This window comes from Palaemon carinicauda, chromosome 3 (genome assembly GCF_036898095.1).
Source record: "Palaemon carinicauda isolate YSFRI2023 chromosome 3, ASM3689809v2, whole genome shotgun sequence".
Taxonomy (NCBI): Eukaryota; Metazoa; Arthropoda; class Malacostraca; order Decapoda; family Palaemonidae; genus Palaemon; species Palaemon carinicauda.
Genome location: NC_090727.1, coordinates 82,151,122 through 82,169,110, shown reverse-complemented (window position 1 = coordinate 82,169,110; position 17,989 = coordinate 82,151,122). Strand labels below are relative to the sequence as shown.

Genomic DNA, 17,989 nt, shown 5'->3' with positions numbered 1-17,989 from the left:
ATATATGAATTTCCAGGAGAGAAAAACTTTGAAAAGACATTGCATTGAAAATTTTCCACAACATTTGATATATTCGTTATATTAAGCTAACAATCATTCGCCAGTTAGAAAGATCAATTGTAAACCAATTTTATTATAGTTTTACTTATCAGTTAATGACACATAGAAGCAGAAAATACCTTAATGATGTAACTAACAGCAGTGTACAGAAATGGTTTTATCCTTTGATTGTTTGGTAGCTCAAAAGTGAGTATGAATATTTATTTGGAATATGAAAGAACAATTAAGAAAGAATTTTATTACCTCATCAACTTCGTTGTGAAGGTTCATGATTTGATAGGCATGTATCTATTTATTTATGTTTGTGTGTTTGTTCGTTTGTGATTCGCATAACTCAAAATCTATTTGACCGAATCTCATAAAATTTGGTGGGATGATTGGCCATGATCCAACGACAATTTGATTATATTTTTGAAGTTATTGGGTCAAAGTTCAAGGCCATGTAAAGGTCAAAAACATCTTTTTGCTATATCGTGGTCAATTTTTATCCAATTTGCATGAAACTAGTGCAAAATGTGCATAGGGCATTGTCCTGCTAGGGTATTGTCACTGTCCCTTGCCTCTCCCCTTCATAAAGGACTTTTAAACCGTTAAGAGACCCTTTTTGACAATGATTATGCAATAAACTAAGACTTTTGTATTCAAAGTTAACTTGAAAATTTTCATCTTTGATTTAAAATGAAACAATTATTTAACTTTGAAAGCTAAAGAAAGTGTTCACAAAAGAATTGTTTTTTAAAAGTAATCATCAATAAATTATTTATTTTTGTTTTTATTTCCTGGTTGCATCATTACGGTTTTGTGGGGTCAGAGAATTCATTGAGTAATCGGAGACTTTTGATACTTACCCAATTTCTTCTATGAATTGTAAATAAATTCCATGTATTTGATTGGGATGAATTGGATATATATTTAAATAGTCGCTGAGGATTGCTTATTAAATTCTGAAATCCTTCGAAGGTGATTTTGTTGTTCATATCGCTGGTCCAGGAAGCTAGAGCAGTGTAGGAATAAACTGCAGCTGTGAAGTTGACAGTATTATTCGCATCAGAGATGGAGAATTTGTCATCTGGAAGAGAGAATGAGTTTGGACATTGTAAAAGAATGCTTAAAGCAAACTGTGTTATAAGACACACTGTAATTTTAACTTGAATTTTAAAAAGTTCTTCATTACTCTGTTAGGAACCAGTGAAAATAACTAGTCTTAGGGAAGTAATATATTGGGAATTTAGGGAAGGCTTTAAGACAGGATATCGCCATTCCAAACATCAATAGGTTAATTTGGTTCATGTAGTAAAAAGTAGCTGCTACGTAGTGTCTCAAAGTCTGAAGACAACGACTGAAATATAAATATTTAGTCATCATCATCATCATCATCATCATCCTACGCATATCGACGCAATGGTCTTGGTTAGATTTGGCCATTCGTCTCAAGCTTGAGGTTTTAAATCAATATCTTTCTATTCAACATCTCCTACTTCACGCCAAACATGTAGGTCTGGGTCTTCCAACTCTTCTAGTGCCTTGTGGAGCCTAGTTAAAAGTTTTGTGAACTAATCTCTCTTGGGGAGTGCGAAGAGCATGCCCAGACCATCTCCATCTACATCTCACCATAATCTCATCCACATATGGCACTCGAGTAATCTCTCTTATAGTTTCACCTAATAACAGTTTAAAAATTCTTTCTAATTTTTTGTCAAATGTTTAATATGATAATGAACGTCAAGCAAGCACTTTATTCCGTATTTTCATGACGTTATGAAGGAATTCTTACTACTAACTCTTAGCCCAAGTCCTTGGCGAAGGGCTGGGCATGTAGGATTCAGTCACTGGAGAGTGGGCTGCAGTGGTGTTCCTCTTTGGTAGTTACATATTTTAATCTCAATTGTTCATTACTTCTCAAATAGTTTATTTATTTCCTTATTTCCTTTCCTCGCTGGGCTATTTTTCCCTGTTGGAGCTCTGGGTACTGTAGCATCCAGCTTTTCAAACTTTGGTTGTAGCTTAGCTAATAATAATAATAATAATAATAATAATAATAATAATAATAATAATAATAATAATAATAATAATAATAATAAGCAACTGAGCTGCCTTTTTGAATGATACATGCATTCACATTTCAAAGTTTATCGTTTGATTTGTTTATATAGTTCCCATATATATAGTAATTAATTTTAATAATTTCAATGATAATAATTTTAATGATTACCGTAATGATTCCGTTAATAATAATAATTTCAATAAATTGACGTTAATCCCCTTGAAAAAATGGAATCATAACCTCCGTCGAAGAGGGGGAGACCTTGTGAGATCGGTCATGAAGTTGTGTGAAGCTTTGCTGGAAATCCTTCATGTGTTTCGAAATTCATATTAATTTTTTTTTTTATTTTAAAGAATCGTTTGCTTCCAAATTTCTAGCAAACTTTGATAGGCCACTTAGATTCTATTCTTATTTCAAGGCATTTATAAGACCCACATTTTTCTTTCTTACTAAAGTATATCATAAATTATTATTATTATTATTATTATTATTATTATTATTATTATTGCTTGCTATGCTACAACTCTTGTTAGAAAAGCAAGATGCTATAATCCCAAGGGCTCCAACTGGGAAAGTAGCCCAGTGAGGGAAGGAAATAAGGAAAATAAAAAGCAACAAGAAACTTAATGAAAAATAAAATAAAATATTTCAATAACATTAACAACATTAAAATATATCTTTCTTATATAAACTATAAAATCTTCAAAATAACAAGAGGAAGAAAAATATATAGTATAGTGTGCCCAAGTGTACCCTCAAGCAAAAGAACTCTACCCCAAGACAGTGAAATACCATAGTACAGAGGCAATGGCACTACCCAAGACTAGAGAACATTGGTTTGATTTTGGAGTGTCCTCCTCCTAGAAAGATCTGGTTACCATGGCTAAAAAGTCTCTTTTAACCTTAAAGCGAAGTGATTCTTACCTGCTTGAGCAAACACAAAGGCCAGAATCAGTGCAAAAGGGAAGAGCAGTAGTTTCACCATAGTTGGTCGTTGGAATCCTGTCAAGAAATTGATCCCAGTTGGTCAAACTCTCTTCTGAGTCCTCTGGAGAAATGAATTTATGGTTCCTCTTTGGCTCGTCACTGAAAAAAAGTTTCACTTGATTTTTCTTTTCACTTAATCACTTCTGAAGAAGAGCTTTGTCTTGTTGCGTCTCTGTAGGCTAGTGAAGAACTAGTAAAGAACTAATGGCGTCCTGGGATCAGAAAAAAATGTAAGTATTATTCACATTTCCTACCGGATTTCCAAGCTGACTAAACGTCTTCGTTTTAGCAACGGAAATGCAACCAAAGACATTCCAGTAGGCTAGATATGTGTTAGTTAGTAGTCAATTAAAAGGTTCATTTCCTAATACAACCAATTCACTGTAATGTATAAAGATAATTCATTATCAAGTGCTTTTGAACTAAACCACACCCGGTTTCATTCACCGCTAATCTGTTTGTTACTTTGCGGACGAGATGACGTCTTGCAGTTGACAATTGACATTTCAAAAAAGGATATCCTCTCTCTCTCTCTCTCTCTCTCTCTCTCTCTCTCTCTCTCTCTCTCTCTCTCTCTCTCTCTCTGCTTCTCTTAGTCATCCTTATCTGTCATCTATATTTCCTCCAGCAACGATTGTCCAATTTTACTTGGGTTTAGTTCATTTCATCTAATTGCCGGTTGGTCAAAACAGTCTAATGTTTATCCTTATTTTTTATCGATCATAGGTTCGAGTCCCTGGCCGGGCTGGGCTAGTTATCATTAAAGGGAATTTCCTTGTGCGTCCAAGATCCCATGTAAGAGGGAATTGGATATTGAATGGTATTTATGGCTAATTTTGTAAAAAATTGTAAACATCGAGTGTTAGTGACATATATATATATATATATATATATATATATATATATATATATATATATATATATATATATTATTATTATTATTATTATTATTATTATTATTATTATTATTATTATTATTACTTGCCAAGCTACTACCCTAGTTGGAAAAGTAAGATGCTATAAGGCTATAAGCCCAAGGGCTCCATTAGAAAAAAATAGCCCAGTGAGGAGAGGAAATAAGGAAATAAATAAATGGTGAGAATAAATTAACAATAAATCATTCTAAAAACAGTAACAACGCCAAAACAGATATGTCCTATATAACCTATTAACAACGTCAAAACAGATATGTCCTATATAAACTATTAACAACGTCAGCAACAGATATGTCAAATAAACAATAAAAAGACTCATGTCAGCCTGGTCAACATAAAAATATTTGCTCCAACTTTGAACTTTTGAAGTTCTACTGATTCAACTACCCGATTAGGAATATCATTCGACAACTTGGTAACAGCAGGAATAAAACTTCTAGAATACTGTGTAGTATTGAGCCTCATGATGGAGAAGGCCTGGCTATAAGAATTAACTGCCTGCCCAGTATTACGAACAGGATAGAATTGTCCAGGGAGATCTGAATGTAAAGGATGGTCAGAGTTATGAAAAATTTTATGCAACATGCATAATGAACTAATTTAACGACGGTGCCAAAGATTAATATCTAGATCAGGAATAAGAAATTTAATAGACCGTAAGTTTCTGTCCAACAAATTAAGATGAGAATCAGCAGCTGAAGACCAGACAGGAGAACAATACTCAAAACAAGGTAGAATGAAAGAATTAAAACGTCTTCAGAATAGAGTGATCACCAAAACTCTTAAAAGACTTTCTCAATAAGCCAATTTTTGTGCAATTGAAGAAGACACAGACCTAATGTGTTTTTCAACAATAAATTTGCTGTCGAGAATCACACCTAAAATTTTAAAAGTCATACAAATTTAAAGAAACATTATCAATACTGGATGTTGAGGAGCCAGCGTCCTTGACCTACTTACAATCATACTTTTTAGTTTTGTTAGGATTCAACTTCATACCCCATAATTTACACCAAGCACCAATTTTAGCTATCTCTATTAAGGGATTCACCAACCCTAGATCTACATTCTAGGGATGGAATTGATGCAAAGAGAGTAGCATCATCTGCATATACAGCAAGCTTGTTTTGTAGGCCAAACCCCATGTCATGTGTATATAGGATGAAAAGTAATGGGCCAAGAACACTACCATGTGGAACACCGGATATCTCATTCCTATACTCACTATGGTGGCCATCAACAACAACTCTTTGAGATCTATTACTTAAAAAATCAATAATTATGCTAAGAAACGACTCACACACTCCCAACTGTTTGAGTTTGAAAACAAGGGCCTCATGATTAACACGGTCAAAGGCAGCACTAAAATCAAGGCTAATCATACGAACTTCCTGACCACAATCAAGGGATTTCTGTACAGCATTGGAGATTGTATGTTATATATGGTATATATATATATGTATATATATATATATATATATATATATATATATATATATCTCTTATACACTTGATCTAAGGAGTAAGTGCATATCATTTATGTTTCAGTGTCTGACCCGAATATATTTCTTGCCAGGTAGTAGGTTGGCCAGGGCACCAGCCATCCGTTGAGATACTACCGCTAGAGAGTTATTGGGTAATTAGACTGGCCAGACAGTACTGTATTGGATCGTTCTCTCTGGTTACGGTTCATTTTCCTTTTGCCTACACATACACTGAGTAGTCTGGCTTATTCTTTACATAGTGTCCTCTGTCCTCCAACACCTGACAACACTGAAATGACCAAACAATTCATTTTCTCTTAAGGGGTTAACTACTGCACTCTAATTGTTCAATGGCTATTTTCCTCTTGGTAAAGGTAGAAGAGATTCTTTAGCTATGGTAAGCTGCTCTTCTAGGAGAAGGACACTCCAAAATCAAACCATTGTTCTCTGGTCTTGGATAGTACCATAGCCTCTGGACCATGGTCTTTCACTGTCTTGGAGTAGAGTTCTCTTGCTTGAGGGTACACTCGGGCACACTATTCAATCTTATTTTTCTTCCTCTTGTTTTTTTAAAGTTTTTATAGTTTATATGTGAAAGATTTGTGTTGATGTTGTTTTTCTTAAATTATTTTAATTTAGTTGTTAATTATTTGTAGTTTCCTTATTTCCCTTCCTCACTGGGCTACTTTCCTTGTTGAAGCCCTCAGGATTATAGGCTTATAGTACTTTGCTTTTCCAACTAGGGTTGTAGTTTAGCAAGTAATAATAATAATAATAATAATAATAATAATAATAATAATAATAATAATAATAATAATAAAAAGATGGAATTCACAAGTGATAATAATAATAATGCTATTTTGAATATTCTTTATTTTTTTTTTTTGTCCTCAAAGACTCATTTAAAAACAGTTATAATTACACAAAGACATTTCCTAATACTCATGAAAACTCCATGGTCTTTGAGAACATTTCTATTTGCCAGACATGAAAGTAAGAGCCTCATTAGATCCACATGGTATGTGGCTTCAAATAATGTTGTCTCTCCTTATTAATGCATAAATGAAAATTAATTGGAAGCTTAAGTAAATTATGAAACAAATATAAGTCTGTTCAGTGGCGTAGCTAAGAGTGGGGGACCTTTTTGAAAAGGTGCCCCTTGGCCTCCAAGAGAGGGGTCCCTCCAAAGTAGGGTCAGAAAAAAAATGGAAGTATACAATTAGAATTACTATTCGGTAAGGGGGAGCAGGTTGTCTTTACTAAGTCAGCCCCCCCCCCCCCCCCCCGACCCTAAATTTCTAGCTAAGCCACTATGTAACGAAAATGTAAATACAGGAATTGAATATGCATACATTAGAATAAAGTCTGTAAGGTTAAAGAAACAATTAAATAAAGGTGCCCACAATGAAATGAAAACCATACAGGGTTTTGAGACTTAGAAAAGGCCACCTACATAACATTTTCCTTTCAGATTAGGACCAGTTATTCTAAGCTCTGGTCTCATTTTCAACATAAGGAAATGTTGTTTGGCTAAAAGTAAAGATATTTTATACAGAAAGAGATTGTGGCAGAGATATTACAGTGAATCATCAATATTTCTACTTTTTACCACATCTGAGTAGTCAGATCTCGGTCATCATCTCTTTGAATCAGTGTAACCTTAATACATCTTTTCAATTACATGATATCACCAAATAGATTTATTATATTCTATTTACCTCCAAGAGAACAGCAGGGAATTTTTTCAACGCTTCACTTTCCAACTAAATCATCATGATCTTTGGCCAGGTGGAATAGACTTAGGAAAAAATTTAAAATTTCTCTCCTGTAAGTTAGATTCTAAGTTAGATTCTTGTTAGGAACATTATTCATATTATCTGTACTATTTTTCTCAGTTCGTGCCACTGAAAGGACGTGACTTGCATATTGATTATGGCCTTCTTCCTGTGTTCATGGCATCCATGAAAAACACCAAGAAGGCAGAGGATCACCCTGCATTACCCCCGTCCTCATGCCTGTCTCGGAATCACTGCTCCATAGATGACGTTTTCGAAGTCATGGTTCTGTTGTGCTCTGGAAACATTGCCTGACAGCTCGACCTCTTCGTAAATAGCCTCTGAATTCATGTTCGATCCAGACTCTGAAACGGAATTATTATTGTTATTATTACTTGCTAAGCTACAAGCCTAGTTGGAAAGGCAGGATGATATAGGCTCAGGGGCTCCAACAGGGAAAATGGCCCAGTAAGGAAAGGAAACAAAGAAAAATACAATATTTCAAGAGCAGTAACAACATTAAAATGAATATCTCCTATATAAACTATGAAAACTTAAACAAAAAAAAAAGAGGAAGAGAAATAAGATAGAGTAGTATGCCCGAGTGTACCCTCAAGCAAGAGAACTTTAACCCTAGACAGTGGAAGACCATGGTACAGAGGCTCTGGCACTACCCAAGACTTGAGAACAATGGCTTTTTCATAAGCCCAAGAAAAGAGAACATCGAACGGAGTATAATTCCTGTGTCCACATAAGGTACAGTTGGACACAGGAATGCATGGTCCACCTCGCTCTGGGGGAGTGCACCCTGCCACGCCTTTACTGCATGGTGAGTTTTTGCTCCGGAGTAAGGGTCGATTAGGTGCACTTTCTCAGAGCAAGATGTGCCAGGAATTCCTGTGTCCTACTGTACATTTGATTACGTATTAAAAGGTTTGTTGTAGATTATATCTGAAATTGTCTTTTTCATTTAAGGTGAAGACGAAGATTTACTTAATTGTTATTATTCTATTTTTATGCGATGTTCTACATTTCTTGGTGTTATACACATCTTGTTATTCACATTTTACACCATATAAAATAGGTTTTACATCATGCAATTCCAGAATTTTTTTTTTATATATTTTATTGATTTGTGATCCCATATAATTGCTTCCTAACGTTTGACTTAAACCTCTTCCGATTTAGATACAAATTTCGATTGTAAACGACCTCTACTCTCAAAGAATAGTTTTGTTTTTTATTTAAAGGTCGCTCATGAATTGCAAAGGCGAGGAACAGCAATAATGTCCTAGTGACTGATCAAATATACGTATGATCAATGCCTGAGTTAGGACCAGGGAGGGCCAGGCAATGGCTGCTGATGACTCAGCAGGTAGACCTATAGACTCTCCCGAAAGCTGCCTTCCTTAGCTCACAAGGATGGTGAGATTGCAGACACTACTAGAAACTATCAAGTTTGAGTGAGTCCCAAACCCCGGTCCAGCATATCGCCAGACAGGGACGTTTCCAATAGTCTACCAAAACCCTCATAAGTTTCATTTTAGGAAACAGATATCTATTCTGTCAGCTGCAGCATCCAAGACGGAATACTTGTCTTTTTCCATCACAGGGTTAACGGTTTCAGAGTACCTGAGACAGATTATGGGACCATTAGAGAAACCCCTTTTTCAATAACAACATAACCTGATTTTAACTTGATAGTATGCAAAACGTTGTGCCTGATTTGAATCCTTAATATTTTGGGTACGAAATCAGGCAGTAATTTTGGCAGTAACTAATTTTTTAAAAATCAGGTTTCTCTCAACATTGGGTTCTCAACCACCGCTTGTGCCGTCAAATAAAAGGTATAGTTGTTCTGCTTGTAAGTTTCTGTGCTTTTGTGAATGTCAGGAATGTTTATAGGGCTATATCTATTGGCTGTATTATCACTTATCTATGTTAAAGAATGTGTATATAATATGACAGAATTGTCTATAAGATAGGGTTAAACAAATCTTCAACTTCAGTAGAGGAAACTACCCACTTTGAAACGGTGATAATCGTTAGTCTTAAAGAGAATAAGCCTTATTCACAGCAAATATTTACCATTAAGTGAAGCTCTTCTCCCTCGGATGATGTAAACAGCCATTCCTATGACGATCGCGACCAACACACAACAGATACTTAGTAAAACAATTGATGTGAAGTTCAGAGCAGTCTCTCTGGTGCTTGGCGTTGGAACAGTGCATGAGTCATTAGTGCTTTTCGTTGCAGGGGGAACTGGTGCTGGAAGATCTGCAATAGAGTTTTGTTAGATTAGCTTAGCTTAAACAACTACATAAAATGCATTAGTTTCTAGTCCACAGCAGGACAAAGACGTCAGATATGTCAATTCATATTTGGTGTTTGGCCAGATTTCATCATCACGCTGGCCAGTGCGGATTGGTGCTGGCGGTAGATTTTCGTCTGATCACTCACATTAAACCAACCTAGCATTGGTGGCCTTGACTAGTACAGCTTTGCTGATCTTAGATATACTCAAACACTTTCACCACTGGTTAAACAGCATAGCCCAAATCAAATCGCAGAGCCAAGGAGATGGATGTTACTAAGAAAGTGAGCTGAGAAAGAATATGAAAAACACGAGATATTAGGATGGGACAGATGCATTTGCTCTGTTGTTAGTCCAAATGACCATACTTGATTCGACTTTACTTTAAGAGCTGTTTTCTTGATCCTGTCACACAAGGAAACCACATGCACTACAGGAACTACAAGATCTGTCTGCCGTATACATTCTTAGGTATTTTGAGTATCACAGAGCGTAGATATAAAACTGAAATATTTTTTTAATTAACATTGTGAATATATTAATTTCATGATACAGTATTAGGAATATATAGAAATCGAAGGCTTTCCAAAAGAGGATATAAAAGAACATTGACTCACCACATTGATATGCGTCGACACAAAATCTCCAGTAGGTCTTTTTGGTGCTCTTGATTGTGATTCTTAAATCATATTGCCAATATGCCGTATATGTTCTGTTGCCTGGATGAATTTCCACTTCCTTGGAGAGAAAAACTTTGAAAAGACATTGCATTGAAAATTTTCCACAACATTTGATATATTCGTTATATTAAGCTAACAATCATTCGCCAGTTAGAAAGATCAATTGTAAACCAATTTTATTATAGTTTTACTTATCAGTTAATGACACATAGAAGCAGAAAATACCTTAATGATGTAACTAACAGCAGTGTACAGAAATGGTTTTATCCTTTGATTGTTTGGTAGCTCAAAAGTGAGTATGAATATTTATTTGGAATATGAAAGAACAATTAAGAAAGAATTTTATTACCTCATCAACTTCGTTGTGAAGGTTCATGATTTGATAGGCATGTATCTATTTATTTATGTTTGTGTGTTTGTTCGTTTGTGATTCGCATAACTCAAAATCTATTTGACCGAATCTCATAAAATTTGGTGGGATGATTGGCCATGATCCAACGACAATTTGATTATATTTTTGAAGTTATTGGGTCAAAGTTCAAGGCCATGTAAAGGTCAAAAACATCTTTTTGCTATATCGTGGTCAATTTTTATCCAATTTGCATGAAACTAGTGCAAAATGTGCATAGGGCATTGTCCTGCTAGGGTATTGTCACTGTCCCTTGCCTCTCCCCTTCATAAAGGACTTTTAAACCGTTAAGAGACCCTTTTTGACAATGATTATGCAATAAACTAAGACTTTTGTATTCAAAGTTAACTTGAAAATTTTCATCTTTGATTTAAAATGAAACAATTATTTAACTTTGAAAGCTAAAGAAAGTGTTCACAAAAGAATTGTTTTTTAAAAGTAATCATCAATAAATTATTTATTTTTGTTTTTATTTCCTGGTTGCATCATTACGGTTTTGTGGGGTCAGAGAATTCATTGAGTAATCGGAGACTTTTGATACTTACCCAATTTCTTCTATGAATTGTAAATAAATTCCATGTATTTGATTGGGATGAATTGGATATATATTTAAATAGTCGCTGAGGATTGCTTATTAAATTCTGAAATCCTTCGAAGGTGATTTTGTTGTTCATATCGCTGGTCCAGGAAGCTAGAGCAGTGTAGGAATAAACTGCAGCTGTGAAGTTGACAGTATTATTCGCATCAGAGATGGAGAATTTGTCATCTGGAAGAGAGAATGAGTTTGGACATTGTAAAAGAATGCTTAAAGCAAACTGTGTTATAAGACACACTGTAATTTTAACTTGAATTTTAAAAAGTTCTTCATTACTCTGTTAGGAACCAGTGAAAATAACTAGTCTTAGGGAAGTAATATATTGGGAATTTAGGGAAGGCTTTAAGACAGGATATCGCCATTCCAAACATCAATAGGTTAATTTGGTTCATGTAGTAAAAAGTAGCTGCTACGTAGTGTCTCAAAGTCTGAAGACAACGACTGAAATATAAATATTTAGTCATCATCATCATCATCATCATCATCCTACGCATATCGACGCAATGGTCTTGGTTAGATTTGGCCATTCGTCTCAAGCTTGAGGTTTTAAATCAATATCTTTCTATTCAACATCTCCTACTTCACGCCAAACATGTAGGTCTGGGTCTTCCAACTCTTCTAGTGCCTTGTGGAGCCTAGTTAAAAGTTTTGTGAACTAATCTCTCTTGGGGAGTGCGAAGAGCATGCCCAGACCATCTCCATCTACATCTCACCATAATCTCATCCACATATGGCACTCGAGTAATCTCTCTTATAGTTTCACCTAATAACAGTTTAAAAATTCTTTCTAATTTTTTGTCAAATGTTTAATATGATAATGAACGTCAAGCAAGCACTTTATTCCGTATTTTCATGACGTTATGAAGGAATTCTTACTACTAACTCTTAGCCCAAGTCCTTGGCGAAGGGCTGGGCATGTAGGATTCAGTCACTGGAGAGTGGGCTGCAGTGGTGTTCCTCTTTGGTAGTTACATATTTTAATCTCAATTGTTCATTACTTCTCAAATAGTTTATTTATTTCCTTATTTCCTTTCCTCGCTGGGCTATTTTTTCCTGTTGGAGCTCTGGGTACTGTAGCATCCAGCTTTTCAAACTTTGGTTGTAGCTTAGCTAATAATAATAATAATAATAATAATAATAATAATAATAATAATAATAATAATAATAATAATAATAATAATAATAATAATAATATGCAACTGAGCTGCCTTTTTGAATGATACATGCATTCACATTTCAAAGTTTATCGTTTGATTTGTTTATATAGTTCCCATATATATAGTAATTAATTTTAATAATTTCAATGATAATAATTTTAATGATTACCGTAATGATTCCGTTAATAATAATAATTTCAATAAATTGACGTTAATCCCCTTGAAAAAATGGAATCATAACCTCCGTCGAAGAGGGGGAGACCTTGTGAGATCGGTCATGAAGTTGTGTGAAGCTTTGCTGGAAATCCTTCATGTGTTTCGAAATTCATATTAATTTTTTTTTTTATTTTAAAGAATCGTTTGCTTCCAAATTTCTAGCAAACTTTGATAGGCCACTTAGATTCTATTCTTATTTCAAGGCATTTATAAGACCCACATTTTTCTTTCTTACTAAAGTATATCATAAATTATTATTATTATTATTATTATTATTATTATTATTATTATTGCTTGCTATGCTACAACTCTTGTTAGAAAAGCAAGATGCTATAATCCCAAGGGCTCCAACTGGGAAAGTAGCCCAGTGAGGGAAGGAAATAAGGAAAATAAAAAGCAACAAGAAACTTAATGAAAAATAAAATAAAATATTTCAATAACATTAACAACATTAAAATATATCTTTCTTATATAAACTATAAAATCTTCAAAATAACAAGAGGAAGAAAAATATATAGTATAGTGTGCCCAAGTGTACCCTCAAGCAAAAGAACTCTACCCCAAGACAGTGAAATACCATAGTACAGAGGCAATGGCACTACCCAAGACTAGAGAACAGTGGTTTGATTTTGGAGTGTCCTCCTCCTAGAAAGATCTGGTTACCATGGCTAAAAAGTCTCTTTTAACCTTAAAGCGAAGTGATTCTTACCTGCTTGAGCAAACACAAAGGCCAGAATCAGTGCAAAAGGGAAGAGCAGTAGTTTCACCATAGTTGGTCGTTGGAATCCTGTCAAGAAATTGATCCCAGTTGGTCAAACTCTCTTCTGAGTCCTCTGGAGAAATGAATTTATGGTTCCTCTTTGGCTCGTCACTGAAAAAAAGTTTCACTTGATTTTTCTTTTCACTTAATCACTTCTGAAGAAGATTGCTTTGTCTTGTTGCGTCTCTGTAGGCTAGTGAAGAACTAGTAAAGAACTAATGGCGTCCTGGGATCAGAAAAAAATGTAAGTATTATTCACATTTCCTACCGGATTTCCAAGCTGACTAAACGTCTTCGTTTTAGCAACGGAAATGCAACCAAAGACATTCCAGTAGGCTAGATATGTGTTAGTTAGTAGTCAATTAAAAGGTTCATTTCCTAATACAACCAATTCACTGTAATGTATAAAGATAATTCATTATCAAGTGCTTTTGAACTAAACCACACCCGGTTTCATTCACCGCTAATCTGTTTGTTACTTTGCGGACGAGATGACGTCTTGCAGTTGACAATTGACATTTCAAAAAAGGATATCCTCTCTCTCTCTCTCTCTCTCTCTCTCTCTCTCTCTCTCTCTCTCTCTCTCTCTCTCTCTCTCTCTCTCTCTCTCTCTGCTTCTCTTAGTCATCCTTATCTGTCATCTATATTTCCTCCAGCAACGATTGTCCAATTTTACTTGGGTTTAGTTCATTTCATCTAATTGCCGGTTGGTCAAAACAGTCTAATGTTTATCCTTATTTTTTATCGATCATAGGTTCGAGTCCCTGGCCGGGCTGGGCTAGTTATCATTAAAGGGAATTTCCTTGTGCGTCCAAGATCCCATGTAAGAGGGAATTGGATATTGAATGGTATTTATGGCTAATTTTGTAAAAAATTGTAAACATCGAGTGTTAGTGACATATATATATATATATATATATATATATATATATATATATATATATATAAAATTATTATTATTATTATTATTATTATGATTATGATTATTATTATTACTTGCCAAGCTACTACCCTAGTTGGAAAAGTAAGATGCTATAAGGCTATAAGCCCAAGGGCTCCATTAGAAAAAAATAGCCCAGTGAGGAGAGGAAATAAGGAAATAAATAAATGGTGAGAATAAATTAACAATAAATCATTCTAAAAACAGTAACAACGCCAAAACAGATATGTCCTATATAACCTATTAACAACGTCAAAACAGATATGCCCTGTATAAACTATTAACAACGTCAAAACAGATATGCCCTGTATAAACTATTAACAACGTCAGCAACAGATATGTCAAATAAACAATAAAAAGACTCATGTCAGCCTGGTCAACATAAAAATATTTGCTCCAACTTTGAACTTTTGAAGTTCTACTGATTCAACTACCCGATTAGGAATATCATTCGACAACTTGGTAACAGCAGGAATAAAACTTCTAGAATACTGTGTAGTATTGAGCCTCATGATGGAGAAGGCCTGGCTATAAGAATTAACTGCCTGCCCAGTATTACGAACAGGATAGAATTGTCCAGGGAGATCTGAATGTAAAGGATGGTCAGAGTTATGAAAAATTTTATGCAACATGCATAATGAACTAATTTAACGACGGTGCCAAAGATTAATATCTAGATCAGGAATAAGAAATTTAATAGACCGTAAGTTTCTGTCCAACAAATTAAGATGAGAATCAGCAGCTGAAGACCAGACAGGAGAACAATACTCAAAACAAGGTAGAATGAAAGAATTAAAACGTCTTCAGAATAGAGTGATCACCAAAACTCTTAAAAGACTTTCTCAATAAGCCAATTTTTGTGCAATTGAAGAAGACACAGACCTAATGTATTTTTCAACAATAAATTTGCTGTCGAGAATCACACCTAAAATTTTAAAAGTCATACAAATTTAAAGAAACATTATCAATACTGGATGTTGAGGAGCCAGCGTCTTTGACCTACTTACAATCATACTTTTTAGTTTTGTTAGGATTCAACTTCATACCCCATAATTTACACCATGCACCAATTTTAGCTATCTCTATTAAGGGATTCACCAACCCTAGATCTACATTCTAGGGATGGAATTGATGCAAAGAGAGTAGCATCATCTGCATATACAGCAAGCTTGTTTTGTAGGCCAAACCCCATGTCATGTGTATATAGGATGAAAAGTAATGGGCCAAGAACACTACCATGTGGAACACCGGATATCTCATTCCTATACTCACTATGGTGGCCATCAACAACAACTCTTTGAGATCTATTACTTAAAAAATCAATAATTATGCTAAGAAACGACTCACACACTCCCAACTGTTTGAGTTTGAAAACAAGGGCCTCATGATTAACACGGTCAAATGCAGCACTAAAATCAAGGCTAATCATACGAACTTCCTGACCACAATCAAGGGATTTCTGTACAGCATTGGAGATTGTATGTTATATATGGTATATATATATATATATATATATATATATATATATATATATATATATATATTCTCTTATACACTTGATCTAAGGAGTAACTGCATATCATTTATGTTTCAGTGTCTGACCCGAATATATTTCTTGCCAGGTAGTAGGTTGGCCAGGGCACCAGCCATCCGTTGAGATACTACCGCTAGAGAGTTATTGGGTAATTAGACTGGCCAGACAGTACTGTATTGGATCGTTCTCTCTGGTTACGGTTCATTTTCCTTTTGCCTACACATACACTGAGTAGTCTGGCTTATTCTTTACATAGTGTCCTCTGTCCTCCAACACCTGACAACACTGAAATGACCAAACAATTAATTTTCTCTCAAGGGGTTAACTACTGCACTCTCATTGTTCAATGGCTATTTTCCTCTTGGTAAAGGTAGAAGAGATTCTTTAGCTATGGTAAGCTGCTCTTCTAGGAGAAGGACACTCCAAAATCAAACCATTGTTCTCTGGTCTTGGATAGTACCATAGCCTCTGGACCATGGTCTTTCACTGTCTTGGAGTAGAGTTCTCTTGCTTGAGGGTACACTCGGGCACACTATTCAATCTTATTTTTCTTCCTCTTGTTTTTTTAAAGTTTTTATAGTTTATATGTGAAAGATTTGTGTTGATGTTGTTTTTCTTAAATCATTTTAATTTAGTTGTTAATTATTTGTAGTTTCCTTATTTCCCTTCCTCACTGGGCTACTTTCCTTGTTGAAGCCCTCAGGCTTATAGGCTTATAGCATTTTGCTTTTCCAACTAGGGTTGTAGCTTAGCAAGTAATAATAATAATAATAATAATAATAATAATAATAATAATAAAAAGATGGAATTCACAAGTGATAATAATAATGCTATTTTGAATATTCTTTATTCTTTTTTTTTTGTCCTCAAAGACTCATTTAAAAACAGTTATAATTACACAAAGACATTTCCTAATCCTCATGAAAACTCCAAGGTCTTTGAGAACATTTTTATAAAGCCTCCTTAAATCCACATGGTATGTGGCTTCAAATAATGTTGTCTCTCCTTATTAATGCATAAATGAAAATTAATTGGAAGCTTAAGTAAATTATGAAACAAATATAAGTCTGTTCAGTGGCGTAGCTAAGAGTGGGGGACCTTTTTGAAAAGGCGCCCCTTGGCCTCCAAGAGAGGGGTCCCTCCAAAGTAGGGTCAGAAAAAAAATGGAAGTATACAATTAGAATTACTATTCGGTAAGGGGGAGCAGGTTCTCTTTACTAAGTCAGCCCCCCCCCCGACCCTAAATTTCTAGCTACGCCACTATGTAACGAAAATGTAAATTAAGAAATTGAATATGCATACATTAGAATAAAGTCTGTAAGGTTAAAGAAATAATTAAATAAAGGTGCCCACAATGAAATGAAAACCATACAGGGTTTTGAGACTTAGAAAGGCCACGTACATAACATTTTCCTTTCAGATTAGGACCAGTTATTCTAAGCTCTGGTCTCATTTTCAACATAAGGAAATGTTGTTTGGCTAAAAGTAAAGATATTTTATACAGAAAGAGATTGTGGCAGAGATATTACAGTGAATCATCAATATTTCTACTTTTTACCACATCTGAGTAGTCAGATCTCGGTCATCATCTCTTTGAATCAGTGTAACCTTAATACATCTTTTCAATTACATGATATCACCAAATAGATTTATTATATTCTATTTACCTCCAAGAGAACAGCAGGGAATTTTTTCAACGCTTCACTTTCCAACTAAATCATCATGATCTTTGGCCAGGTGGAATAGACTTAGGAAAAAAAAATGAAAATTTTTCTCTTGTAAGTTAGATTCTAAGTTAGATTCTTGTTAGGAACTTAATTCATATTATCTGTACTATTTTTCTCAGTTCGTGCCACTGAAAGGACGTGACTTGCATATTGATTATGGCCTTCTTCCTGTGTTCATGGCATCCATGAAAACCACCAGGGAGGCAGAGGATCACCCTGCATTACCCCCATCCTCATGCCTGTCTCGGAATCACTGCTCCATAGATGACATTTTCGAAGTCATGTTTCTGTTGTGCTCTGGAAACATTGCCTGGCACCTGGACTTCTTCGTAAATAGCCTCTGTCTTCATGTTTGATCCAGGCTCTGAAACG

General features: G+C 34.8%; 1 protein-coding gene and 1 long non-coding RNA gene across 2 annotated transcripts in view; one reads left to right on the top strand and one right to left on the bottom strand.

Moving 5' to 3' along the window:
• Positions 1-17,989, top strand: part of LOC137638354 (uncharacterized) — a 475,922-nt gene that overhangs the window by 249,546 nt on the left and 208,387 nt on the right. The window lies entirely within an intron of this gene.
• The window catches only part of LOC137638860 (uncharacterized), a 25,398-nt gene continuing 14,249 nt past the window's right edge, over positions 6,841-17,989 (bottom strand). Inside the window, exons 4-7 of the mRNA XM_068371272.1 lie at positions 11,234-11,560; positions 10,217-10,337; positions 9,374-9,562; positions 6,841-7,650 (exon numbers count right to left, since the gene is read on the bottom strand). Of these exons, the coding sequence (XP_068227373.1) occupies positions 7,520-7,650; positions 9,374-9,562; positions 10,217-10,337; positions 11,234-11,560 (768 nt within the window). The 3' untranslated portion in view covers positions 6,841-7,519. The remainder of the gene's footprint in view (positions 7,651-9,373; positions 9,563-10,216; positions 10,338-11,233; positions 11,561-17,989) is intronic.